A 13,232-nucleotide genomic window follows, 5' to 3' on the forward strand; every position below is an offset into this window, starting at 1 on the left:
GCATTCTTAGCTAAATGGTTCCCGCAAAGTAAGAAGTCTGAGCTCCGGGATAAAATTTTCTTTTTCAAGCAAGTACCAGGAGAACATCTACATGAGGCATGGGATCGATTCAAGTTATATTTGGTGAGGTCTCCCAATCATGGTTTTCTGGATTCGATCTTGTTGGAGAAATTCTACATGGGTTTGGATCCTATGAACCAATCTATAGCCAAGAATGTTACTGATGGATCTCTTATGGACAAATCATTCGCAAGGGTCACACAAATACTTGACAAAATGGCAAAACATATCAAGCATGTCACTCAGAAGACACCACAGGTGGAATTGCATATGGTTCTCCTCCCTTGACCACCATGATCAAGGAAAATCAAGAGAGAGATCAAGTGATCACAGGGCTTGCCACAAATATCAATGTGTTGACAAAGATGTTCACCGAAAGCCAAACGAAGAAGGTAAATGTGGTGGAGGATGTGCAACCCATATCAAATGAAGACTTTGAGGAGGCAAACTATGTCAACAAATCTCAAGGAGGTTATCAAAGGCAACAATACCAAGGTCAAGGACAACAAAAACAATGGAGGCCTAACCCACAAGGGCAAGGCAACTAACAGTGGCGAAATGACCAAGGCGGCTCAAATCAAGAAAATTGGAATAACAACAACAACTTCTCAAATTAGAGTTCAAACCCTTATGTTCCTCCAAAGGGTCAATATTCAAATCAAGGTTCCTCAAGTGATTCAAAGTTGGAAAGCATGCTTGAACGGGTATTGCAATATCAAGAGAAGTCCGACACTTCTATGAGGAATATGACTGAGCTTGTTGGCTCTCACACTGCATCTATCAAAAATTGGAGATGAAAATGAGAGACCTCTCTAGAGAACAAAATCTGAAGCAAAAAGGGACACTTCCAAGTGACACAATTGCGGACCCAAAGGGTAGTGGGAGTGGTCCAACTTCTCATATCATGGCAATTACTACTCAGAGTGGGAAGGTACTACAAGGAGGGAATGAACAAGTGGTTGAAGTAGAAGATTCCGAACATGAGATTGAGGTTGAAGAGCTACCAAGTGTTGTTGAAGTTGAAAAGGTTCCGGAAGAGTTGAAAGTGCAAGAAGAAAACCGGGAAGAGGTAAAGGAAAAGGTAAAAAAGACACCAAAAACTCTACCACCTATTCCTAGACCTCCTCCTCCATTCCCTCAAAGACTTGCTAGGAAGGTTGATGATAGCAAATTCGAAAGGTTCTATGATATTCTCAAGCAATTATCGGTGAATATTCCATTTGTGGAAGTATTTCAAGGGATGCCGGGTTTTGCTAAATATTTGAAAGACTTGATTACCAAGAAGAGAACCACCAAGAATGAAGTGGTGAATGTGACTCACCGGGTTAGTTCCATCATTGCCACATCCACCGTTCAAAAGAAAGAAGACTCGAAAGCTTTCACTATTCCATGTACTATTGGAGGGGCTTGGGTCATACACTTATGCTCCGACAAAGCTCTCTCTCGACTTGGAGAATAGAGCCACTCCTCCCGCAAAGCCTTCTATTATTGAGCCACTGGAACTAGAGCTCAAACCACTTCCACCACACTTGAGGTATAAATTTCTTGGCTCAAATGATACTTTACCGGTAATAGTTTCTTCCTTGTTGAATGATGTGCAGGTAGAACAATTGTTGGTTTAGTAATATTCTTCAATTGTAAAGACAAGATCCAATTGGAGAATGTTACTAAACCAAGTGTGGAGCACTAATGATGGTTGAATCCGTCCATGCAAGAGGTGATAAAGAAAGAAATCATCAAGTGGTTGGATGCTGGGGTAGTCTACCCCATTGCCGATAGTTATTGGTTAAGCCCGGTGCAATGTGTGCCGAAAAAAGGAGGCATGACCGTGATTAAAAATGATAAAAATGAGCTCATCCCAACAAGAACGGTGACCGGATGGAGGGTGTGTATGGATTATTGAAAGCTCAATAGTGCCACGTGCAAAAACCATTTCCCTATGCCTTTTATTGATCAAATTCTTGATCGGCTAGCGGGAAGGTCATTCTATTGCTTTCTTGATGGCTATTCCGGTTACAACCAAATTAATATAGCATTGGAGGACCAAGAGAAGACTACATTCACATGCCCCTATGGAACTTTTTCCTTTAACTAGATGTCGTTTGGTTTGTACAACGCTCCGCCTACTTTTCAAAGATGCATGATGTCCATCTTCTCTGACATGGTGGAGGATTTTCTAAAGGTTTTCATGGACGACTTTTCGGTGGTAGGTGACACTTTTGAGCATTGTCTCCACAATCTTAGACAAGTGCTTTTTGGTGGTAGGAGACCGGGCACAACTGAGTATGATGCCAAAGGGGCAAACCGGGATAATGAGTGTAGTTGGATAACGTCTGTGATAGCCAAGGGGACCCCTGCTTGGATTGACCCTCTGCATAAAATATTCAAGGAAGATCTCACACGAGAAGGTCGATTTTGGCTTAGTTTTGTCACCTCTCGATTGATATCGTCCCAAAATGAAACTGACATAAGCATTGAGAAAGCTCTTCTCATTGCATGCATTATGACTGGGATAAAGATTGTGTCACGCCCCAACCTCGGGAGGCACGACCGACGCTCAATCGAGTGAACCCAACTGAGCAAGCCTCATCAAACACTACCCATCCAACTCAATATGAATAGGGAAACCATGCTTTCATTTATTTAGACAAGGAAAGATAGTACATTCAACATTTAGTTCATTTTATATCACAACATTAAATCGTAGTTAAGTGTCCAAGATTCCATACAGTTATAGTTTAAAAGAAAGCAAGAGTACAAGGTTACAACATGGTTCATTGACCTATCCAATACCCGTACATAACCGACACAAACGTCTACGAAGCCTCTAAGGATACAAAAGATAGTGATAACAACACCGACAACAAGGCCCCGGCTATACCTCAAAATGGATGTCTATAACAAAAGGTGTACCACATGAACCCTTGAAGGAGGAAGGGGCTCACCAAGATTTTGAGAAAAGGATGCTCTGCTACACACGATCAGCACTATCTGCTATGGAGCCACCTACATTCATTTAAAAATGTAGCGCCCCCGGCAAAAGGGACTTAGTTCCATGGAATAGTACTAGTATGTATAACTAAACACCATCAAATTATAAAGAACTTTCATACACAAATAAGGAAATCACAGGAATCTCTCCACAGCTTTAAACGATCACAACATTATCAACATGAAAGAATTACACAACCTTCACATCATGTTTCCATAGCCTTTAGTTGGGCATTTCATACTGTTCCACATCGTTCACATTACCACCGCTATCTTGAGCGGAGTCCGATCTAGACCTGATCGGCTAGGCCGTCTCCGGGAGAGGTTACCAATATTATATTCACACTTTCCAGTTTCAATCTTCAATGCATAACCGCCATGTGTATATGTCATGGCGTCCGATCACGGCCCGATTGGCTAGGCCGCCTTACCGAGGCGTTACCATTTTCCATTATTCATCCCACTCCAATCTTTAGTTACACATGTATTAGCTTACTGGCACTTGGGGCCACAATTTTCACATTCCACAATTCACGTTTCACATTGTTCCCATTTTTAACATTAGGTTTGTAATTCAATAGAGTATGGCACACAAGAGCAAATAAGGTTGTAGACGTAGATGAGACTTCATGTAAATGGCATAACAACATACTTCAATTTCAATCTAAGGTCTAAGCATTTCTATACATGATTCATAGTCCTTGCACCTTTTCAAATTATCAAGAATAACACGTTGATTAATTTAAGACACAGTCTCCATGCATATAAGGTTTCAACACCAAGTCAAGTGAAATAGCAATCAATACAACATTTCAATTTAATCTTACCATACTCACACAACCAACGATGAAGCCCAATTTCTAAAAGACGGGGTTTTAGCCATACATACCTCAATAAAGCTTTCCTTATTCCTTACAAAATTCCGGAACTTTTAGCACTTCGATCTATTGTGTAAGAATTACAAATTAAACCGAGAATTAGAGACGAGATTGAGATTCTAGCTTATTTTGAGCATAGTATCAACACTAAAGGTGCATTGTGATCTTAGGCCCTTTTGAGAGAAATTTCTATCATTTTATACCCCTCTTGATTTCTTTTTAGTTCACTATCTCTCAATATTCTATGGTGTGATATGCATGCAAGAAATTCATTCTTATATTCATGAATTACTTCACTAGTGATCCCTTATTGCTAAGCATAGGAACAAGAGCCGAGGTAATGAAATCTTACCTCTTGGGATGAAGATTTAGGTGCCCTCACTTGATTATCTTCAAAGATTTGGTAAGGTTTCATGGAGTAATTTAATGGGAAGCACTTCCCTCTCTAGGACCCTCTCTCTCTAAAAGTATCAGGAAATATGCTCAAAATGAGCTATAACACCGAATATATCGATTAGGGGTCGGGTTTAAAATTTAGAAAATTGGAGCCTCGAGTCAGGTCTGCGATCGCATTTGCGATCGCAAAGTGGAAATGCGGCCTGCATAATGGACTGCAAAAGTGTTCCCAAAATCTGAACATTCTGTCTGGGTATACGGCAGAAATGCGGTCCTCATAGCCGTTTTACGGTCGCATAATGCACCACAGAACTGCTCCTTACAAAATCCAAAGGAAATTATGCGACGAGTATGCGGTCCGCATATCGGTTATGTGATCGCATAATGGACCACATATTTAACCTCAAATTTGACCAACACACTGACTCACTTTGCGGCGATTATGCGGTTCGCATACCTGATATGCGACCGCATTCTCGACTGCAGAGTCGCATTTTTTGGAAAACATTAATTCTTGACTTTTTATAGCATAGATCAGTCCAAAAAGGTCCGAACTATGCATATCTAATACATGATCTTAATTGCCACTACGAGCTTTTGGGTTTAGGATGTAAATTTTTCACGGGGCCTCACAGATTGAAGGGGGTGATTTCATCTTCCGAGATTTAGGGATCCGGGCCTACCAGACAGCTACCTCACTTCCATTCCCGTGCTTGATCACATCTCTCTGTAAGGATACGGATGTCCCTACAATGCCACACACTGACAAGACCGGGAAAATGCTGAAAGATATTGATATCACGCGCATTAATGATACAGTAGATGTTGCTCCCCCAGAGGTTCAGACCCAGATTCCTACTGATATAGAGCCCTCAGATTCCCAGACTCCTATGTCTCCTCAGGCTACTGTTGCATCCCCTTCCACTCCACACCCTACCTCTCAGGACACCATTGTTCAGCCTTCTGCCACCTTCTGGCTGTTTCGAGGCTTGGTCTCTTAGCTCAACATGCCAATGCTAAGGTAGACCAGCTTTTGAAGAACCTCCCCACCCTCATCAAGCAGGCATTGACTCCTATCCAGTCCTCAGTGATGGCCCTCCAACAGCAACTGACATCTTATGGGGATTGCCTGAAGCAGCTTAAGGTGTGAGTTGAAAAGATAGAGCGGGATGAGGTTGGAGACTTGCCAAAACTCCTTGATGATGTTGCCACAATGAAGACTAAGCTCCACAAAATGCAAACTCTGGAGTTCGATCTATCCTCCTTCATGCCCAAGGAAGGTGACCAAGGAGCAGACACGACAGTGGCTGGATTGGATCTTGACTTCTCCACATTGATGACAGACCCTGCATCTCAGACTGTCAGGGTTTTCGGACACTCTGCAGAGTCCAAAGGTGGGGAGGCAGACGAGGAAGATACTGATGAGAAGGGTTAGCAAATTGCTGCCCCTATAGTTGCAGAGGAGGAACAAGCTGCTGTTCTGAAGGCAATTGAACATTCACTGGCAGACATGGTCACCCAAGCCATTTCATCGACCACTCAGCTATCGGTAGGCGAGGCTAGCAGCTCATAGGCCCCAGCTCCAGTGTCGGGCCAGCCAAAGATCCCTCCTCCATCAAAGGAGTTCACTCCTCCGACCGAGATCTCATCGGTCATAGCTTCAGCATCAGAGGGTGACCCCATCATCATTCAGCAGGCTTCCGACTCCCATATCACTTAGTGCGCCTCAGGGAGCCCCTAAACTCTGTTTTACATTCTTATGCATTGGGGACAATGCATGCTTTTCAGTTGGGGGTGGGATAGCCTTATACAAACTTGTGTTTTTTTTGTGAATTAAACTGTTGTACATGTTTTTGTGTTATATAAGCCAACTTCTGTGGTTTCTGTATATACTTGTGATGTATGGTTTTTGTACATATGTTATCTTTGTATGTAAAAAAAACCAAAAACAAGTAGATAGTTATATGTTCATCTTTAGTAATTAGCAACGAATCCCCCTTGGTTTTTATTCGCTGGGATCTTTTCCAAGGGTGTAATAGTATAACCAGGGCAGTAGAATGAAACATTTTGACCGGTTTGGTGTAATTATCGAGTTTCAAGCATGTGTGCATGTAAATAACCTATACCCTTCCATTAATATATAAAAAAGAAATCAACTATGTGAACTTGAGGCTCGCTCTTTGACTCTATGTCTACCTAGAGTTATACATGTAATATGATGAAAGCTTCGAGTTGCCAAGTGTTGACTCGAGGGCTAAAGCTATATTGAGTTAAACAGTTCGTGTGCCATGTGTGCGAGTCTTTGTATAAATAATTCTTGAGTTTACTTCTGCCATCTAGAACTTGCCCGGTTGGTCTTTCGATGCTAATGATAATTACATTTGGTTGGAGAAATGACCTTAGGCAGTCTTTGTAATTTTGGAAAACCAGTTTACCTTTCAAGCTACCTATTGTACAGATAGTATCCCTACTTACCCCACTTGAGCCTTTTCTTTGGCTACCTTATTACAAACCTTTCCCCTTTTGTAAAATAATTCCCTCTTTTGAACCCGTCCCTCCTTGAACATTGAGAATGAGGCTAAAAGCCTAAGTTGGGGGTGTGGTGTCAAGCCGGAAATTGGCAAGGTTGTAAAGTGAGTGTAGGAAAGTATACCTTAGGATATGAAACTATTCAAGCTCCAAAAAGAAAAAAAAAGTATAAAATGAAAAAAAATTTGCAAGAAAAAGAAGAAAAAAGAAAAGAAAAAGAGATGTATGTATATATATATAAATATAGAGTCTTAAAGAAAATTAGATAGGTTTTAAAGGTGGCTCAATGTTGGAAAGTAGGTGCTAATGAGGGCTATGTGGTTTGAAAAGAAGCAAAGAGCAACAAGAAAAAAAAATGTGAGTAGTGTTCAAGGAGGGTGTAGTCATTTGTACCCAAATGCTTATCCGACCCTTCCCTATATCTACATTACAAGCTTAAAAAGTCATTATGGGATCTCCAACCGAAAGTTCTTAGAATAAAGCGATGAATTAAAATAAGGGCAAGCTTATGGTATGGCATGTTGCAACACTCGAAACTCTTTTTGAGAGTGAGTGTCTTTGTGAATCTGTCCCTTTTGTTGTCATTGTAAATAATGTGAGTTTGGGACTTTCTTTCTAGGGAAGGCACATGAATTGTGAGGTTGGACAAAAATTGAGTTCTTGAAGTCGAATGCAATTGCACTCAGTTGAGAGTAACATTTTGTCTAATTGGTCGAGGCTCAAAGTTTCACAAGTTGATTAGTTTTCTTTGTAAATAACAATGATGGTTCAGGAAGGGTAAGTAAACGAAGGTGCATGCTTGTAGTACTGACAACTAACACCATCCACGGTCACTATTGTTTCATATCGTTTAGATGGAGTCTAGAATAGGATAGTGTCATTTTAGTTATTTGAGGACAAGCAAGAGTTTAAGTTGGGGGTGTTGATGTGCCGAAGAATTTCGGCACATTTAATACAAATTGCTTAGATTTTAGCTTGTTTTAAATGCAATTATCTTCTATACTTATGCAATTTTAATGTTTTTGCAGTGTATGAGGTTTAAGAACCTGAGAACATGGAAATGAAATCAAAAAACTAAAAAAGGACAAGAAAAGAGCAAGATGCGATCACAGATGTGAAGATGCGGGCCGCAAATCCAACATGCGGACCACATAATGCTCAAAGAAATCACAGTGTCCAACAGTTTGCTGGCGAAAGTCAGGTGCAAGAATTGTGGTCCATTATACGACCGCATAACAAGTTTGCGGGGCGCATAATGGATCGCAAACTCGTTGTATAGGTTGCTGAAGGCGGAACATGCGGTGACAATTGCGATCGCAAATCAACAATGCGGACCGCATAACTTAAATGCGACAAACACCTGGAAACTAGGGTTTGAAGATGCGATGGCCTTGAAGAGATTGCAGACCGCATATCTGTTATGCGACAGATATGCGGTCACATAATTGACCTGGAAGGGTATTTTTGTCCAAATTTGGTCCCGAGTTTTGACCCACTATAAATAGATTTATTGGGGTTTTGTGGGGGCATCTTGTCTTATTTTTAAGCTACATTCCAAGTCTTTAATATATTCCTCTCTTTTAGAATCTTTTGAGTGAAGAATCTTGTACTTTGTAAGCTTTATGGCATTTAATATTATCATCTTTTTGTATTTTAGCATGTGTATCTAACTTTAAATACTAAGGTTGTGGATCCTAACTGGGTGTTATGTTAATGGGTGTTTAACATTGAATATATGTATAATGGTTGGTTGATATATATTTATTTCTCATTCTTCATTTATTGTTGGTTGTTGCAAACATTGACAAGTGCCATTAAATTCTTTCTTTACTTGGAAAAGTGAGTTAGAATTTGGTAGAAGTAAATATCAAAGACTCAAGGCTTTAAACCTTGTTTAATAGAATCGCTTAGGAATAAGTGGATTTTATTTGGAATATGTTGACTGTTCTTAATTGCAACTCTTTTATATTTGGAAAAATCATAAAGAGGGAATACTACCCAACTATTGAAAAATATTCGGTAGTCATTTAGAAATCATTTGCATACCTAAAGAACCTTCCATTAGAATTATATCATATTAACATCGATAGCATTACATTTTATTGAAGGGGACATAACTTTGGTTTCCTTAATCAAATTATTTACATTCTCAACGTTACAATTAGTTATTTCCTCAAATCAAATCATATCATACTCTTGTTACAATTAACCGAATAGAATTACGACCTAAGTCAAGTGACACACTACTCGAGTAACCTTTTCGCGCCTATTCCCTGTGAGATTCGACCCCAACCTTGTTGGATTATTATATTTGACACTGACCACCTTACACTATTTAATTAAAGTGTAATTTGAGCGTATAAAATTTTGGCGCCGTTGCCGGGAATACAGTTTTGAAATTACTAATTAGTGTGTGCTTTATTTTACGTCTTATTCTATTCCACCACACTTTGCTTGTTTTGCTTGGTGTTGATAGGAAAACATGGCCAAATATGAAGAAGAAATGGAGGAACAAATGGAAGAAAATCCTTTTACAGACATAGATGAGTACATTGAGAATACAAATGCTATTGTACCTCCGGTTGTTGGTGCTGCAACTTTCAAGGTGGAACATGGTTTAATCCTTATGCTCAAAGCGGAGGGAATTTTCAGGAATTCTACTGATGATGATCTGACACAACATCTTAGAAACTTTTTGGGTGTGTGTGGGATGCATAAGCAGAACAACGTCTCTGATGTTGCCCTAAGGTTGAGGGTGTTCAAGTACTCACTATCTGGGGACGCAAGGAAATGGCTTCAAAATATGCCACCAAACTCCATTCATTGTTGGTCTGAACTTGTCCGAGCATTCTTAGCTAAATGGTTCTCGCAAAGTGAGAAGTCTGAGCTCCGGGATAATTTTTTTTTTTCAAGCAAGTACCGGGAGAACATCTACATGAGGCATGGGATCGATTCAAGTTATATTTGGTGAGGTCTCCCAATCATGGTTTTCCGGATTCGATCTTGTGTGAGAAATTCTACATGGGTTTGGATCCTATGAACCAATCTATAGCTAAGAATGCAGTCGATGGATCTTTTATGGACAAATCATTTGCAAGGGTCACACAAATACTTGACAAAATGTCAAAACATAATCAAGCATGGCACTCAGAAGACACCACAGGTGGAATTGCATATGGTTATCCTCCCTTGACCACCATGATCAAAGAAAATCAAGAGAGAGATCAAGTGATCGCAGGGCTTGCCACAAATGTCAATGTGTTGACAAAGATGTTCACTGAAAGCCAAACGAAAAAGGTAAATGTGGTGGAGAATGTGCAACCCATATCAAATGAAGACTTTGAGGAGGCAAACTATGTCAACAACTCTCAAGAAGGTTATCAAAGGCAACAATACCAAGGTCAGGGACAACAAAATCAATGGAGGCCTAACCCGCAAGGGCAAGGCAACCAACAATGGCGAAAATGACCAAGGTGGCTCAAATCAAGGAAATTGGAATAACAACAACAACTTCTCAAATCAGAGTTCAAACCCTTATGTTCCTCCAAAGGGTCAATATTCAAATCAAGGTTCCTCAAGTGATTCCATGTTGGAAAGCATGCTTGAACGGGTATTGCAAAATCAAGAGAAGTCCGACACTTCTATGAGGAATATGACTGAGCTTGTTGGCTCTCACACTGCATCCATCAAAAATTGGAGATGCAAATGAGAGACCTCTCTAGGGAACAAAATCTAAAGCAAAAAGGGACACTTCCAAGTGACACAATTGCGGACCCAAAGGGTAGTGGGAGTGGTCCAACTTCTCATATCATGGCAATTACTACTCAGAGTGGAAAGGTACTACAAGGAGGGAGTGAACAAGTGGTTGAAGTAGAAGATTCTGAACATGAGGTTAAGGTTGAAGAGCTGCCAAGTGTTGTTGAAGTTGAAAAGGTTCCGGAAGAGTTGAAAGTGCAAGAAGAAAACCGGGAAGAGGTAAAGGAAAAGGTAAAAGAGACACCAAAAACTCTACCACCTATTCCTAGACCTCCTCCTCCATTCCCTCAAAGACTTGATAGGAAGGTTGATGATAGCAAATTCGAAAAGTTCTATGATATTCTCAAGTAATTATCGGTGAATATTCCATTTTTGGAAGAATTTCAAGGGATGTCGGGTTTTGCTAAATATTTGAAAGACTTGATTACCAAGAAGAGAACCACCAAGAATGAAGTGGTGAATGTGACTCACCGGGTTAGTTCCATTATTGCAACATCTACCGTTCAAAAGAAAGAAGACCCGAGAGCTTTCACTATTCCATGTACTATTGGGGCACATGATTTTGCAAGATCCCCTTGTGATAATAGGGCTAGCATTAACTTAATGCCTCTTGCCATTTACAAGCAAGCAGGGTTAGGTATGCCAAGGCCCATAAGTATGAGATTGCAAATGGCCGATCGTTCCATAAAGTGACCGATGTGAATTGTCTATGATGTGCTTATTAAAGTGGGAAAGTTTCATTTACCCGCCGATTTCGTAATCCTTGATTGTGCGGTTGACAAAGAGATCCCTATCATTTTGGGGAGACCATTTCTAGCCACAGGAAGAGCACTAATGGATTCGGAACGGAATGAGATCAAATTCGTGAATGATGAAGAGGTCACATTCCAAGCAAGCAAGGGTATGAAACTACCACATGAATATGAAAACATCTTGGTGATTGATGTTGTTGATGAAGTGGAAGATTCGGTTGAAATGAAGATGGAAGAATAATGCCTCGGTGAGGCATTGGCGGCTATTTTGGTGAACTTTGATGGTGAAGATATGGATGGGTATATGGAATCAATCAATGCATTGGAGGAGCTTGGGTCCTTCACTTATGCTCCGGCAAAGTTCTCTCTCGACTTGGAGAATAGAGCCACTCCTCCCGCAAAGCCTTCTATTATTGAGCCACCGCAACTAGAGCTCAAACCACTTCGACCACACTTGAGGTATAAATTTCTTGGCTCAAATGATACTTTACCGGTAATCGTTTCTTCTTTGTTGAATGATGTGCAGGTAGAACAGTTGTTGGATGTCTTGAAGGAGCATAGGCAAGCTATTGGATGGACAATTGTGGACATCCAAGGATTCATGCTGGAATTTGTGAACACAAGATCCAATTGGAGAATGAGACTAAACCAAGTGTGGAGCATCAACGACGGTTGAACCCATCCATGCAAGAGGTGGTAAAGAAAGAAATCATCAAGTGGTTGGATGCCGGGGTAGTCTACCCCATTGCTGATAGTTCTTGGGTAAGGCCGATGCAATGTGTGCCGAAAAAGGGAGGCATGACCGTGATTGAAAATGATAAAAATGAGCTCATCCCAACAAGAACGGTGGCCGGATGGAGGGTGTGTATGGATTATCGAAAGCTCAACAGTGCCACGTGCAAAGACCATTTCCTTATGCCTTTTATTGATCAAATGCTTGATCGGCTAGCGGGAAGGTCATTCTATTGCTTTCTTGATGGCTATTCCGGTTACAACCAAATAAATTGTAATAACCCGAATTTTTTTTTTACATTTATTAATTGTGAGACTAGAGAATTAATTTTATTTATAGTTATTGGGTCAAATATTAAGTTAGTAAAAGGGAATTTAAAAATAAATATATAGGATAGTTTATTAATTAAGTGATTAGCGGGTCCATTACACATGCCAATAGTAAGATAGTAATTGTAAATAATATGGATTAAAGAAGTGGGTCTTAAGCCCATACCTTATACTGCTACGTTTAGGACTTAGGGTTGGAGTATATTTTTACAACTAGGTTTTGAGACAGAAGAGTAGCAGTAGGCAATATTGTAAAACAAAACGTGGTGTCTTCGTGACTATGTTAGAAGCCAAACCACTTCTATCAATCAATGTGCAGAAATATTTGTAGAGGAATCCAAAGTTACGAGGTATGATATATGTAAATCTCCTTACGGTAACGTTTCAAGGGAATTAGATGAAGTGATATTAGTTATAATGAATAGCTAATGATGGTGGGGTAAATTATTTAGCAATGATTGATGAAATCATACATGATATATGAAAAGTTAAAAGCTAATGCTATGAAATACTAATCTGGATGAATTTTCGGTTGCCACTATTTTAAATGGGAAATATTTGATTAATTGATCATGTTGTAAATTATTGAAAAGTAACAATTGTACTAGCATAAGAATTGTGTAATGATGATTGAATTTGAAATGCTATAACAAAATATAATCAATTTTGTTAGCCCGAGAAAATTTTATTCCGGAACGGTTGGGTCATATATTGTTGCGGTAATTTTTCTAATGTGCATGTGATGTTAATCGTGCACAGATTTTTATTAATTGGACTGGGGTTGACTTTGATTGTGACTCGTCCTAAG

At 39.9% G+C, this 13,232-nt stretch overlaps 2 protein-coding genes across 2 annotated transcripts; both read left to right on the top strand.

Moving 5' to 3' along the window:
* The first annotated feature begins 859 nt into the window (after positions 1 to 859).
* On the top strand, positions 860 to 1,750 carry LOC138875225 (uncharacterized). Its single transcript, XM_070154049.1, has 2 exons — positions 860 to 1,451; positions 1,662 to 1,750. Exons 1-2 carry the CDS (start codon positions 860 to 862, stop codon positions 1,748 to 1,750), a joined length of 681 nt encoding a protein of 226 aa, XP_070010150.1.
* Positions 1,751 to 11,000: 9,250 nt separating this feature from the next.
* On the top strand, positions 11,001 to 11,603 carry LOC138875226 (uncharacterized). The gene is made up of 2 exons (XM_070154050.1): positions 11,001 to 11,247; positions 11,338 to 11,603. The coding sequence occupies exons 1-2, from the start codon at positions 11,001 to 11,003 to the stop codon at positions 11,601 to 11,603; spliced, it is 513 nt and encodes a 170-aa protein (XP_070010151.1).
* Positions 11,604 to 13,232: the final 1,629 nt, after the last annotated feature.

The sequence above is a fragment of the Nicotiana sylvestris genome, chromosome 8 (assembly GCF_000393655.2).
Source record: "Nicotiana sylvestris chromosome 8, ASM39365v2, whole genome shotgun sequence".
NCBI classification, from domain to species: Eukaryota; Viridiplantae; Streptophyta; class Magnoliopsida; order Solanales; family Solanaceae; genus Nicotiana; species Nicotiana sylvestris.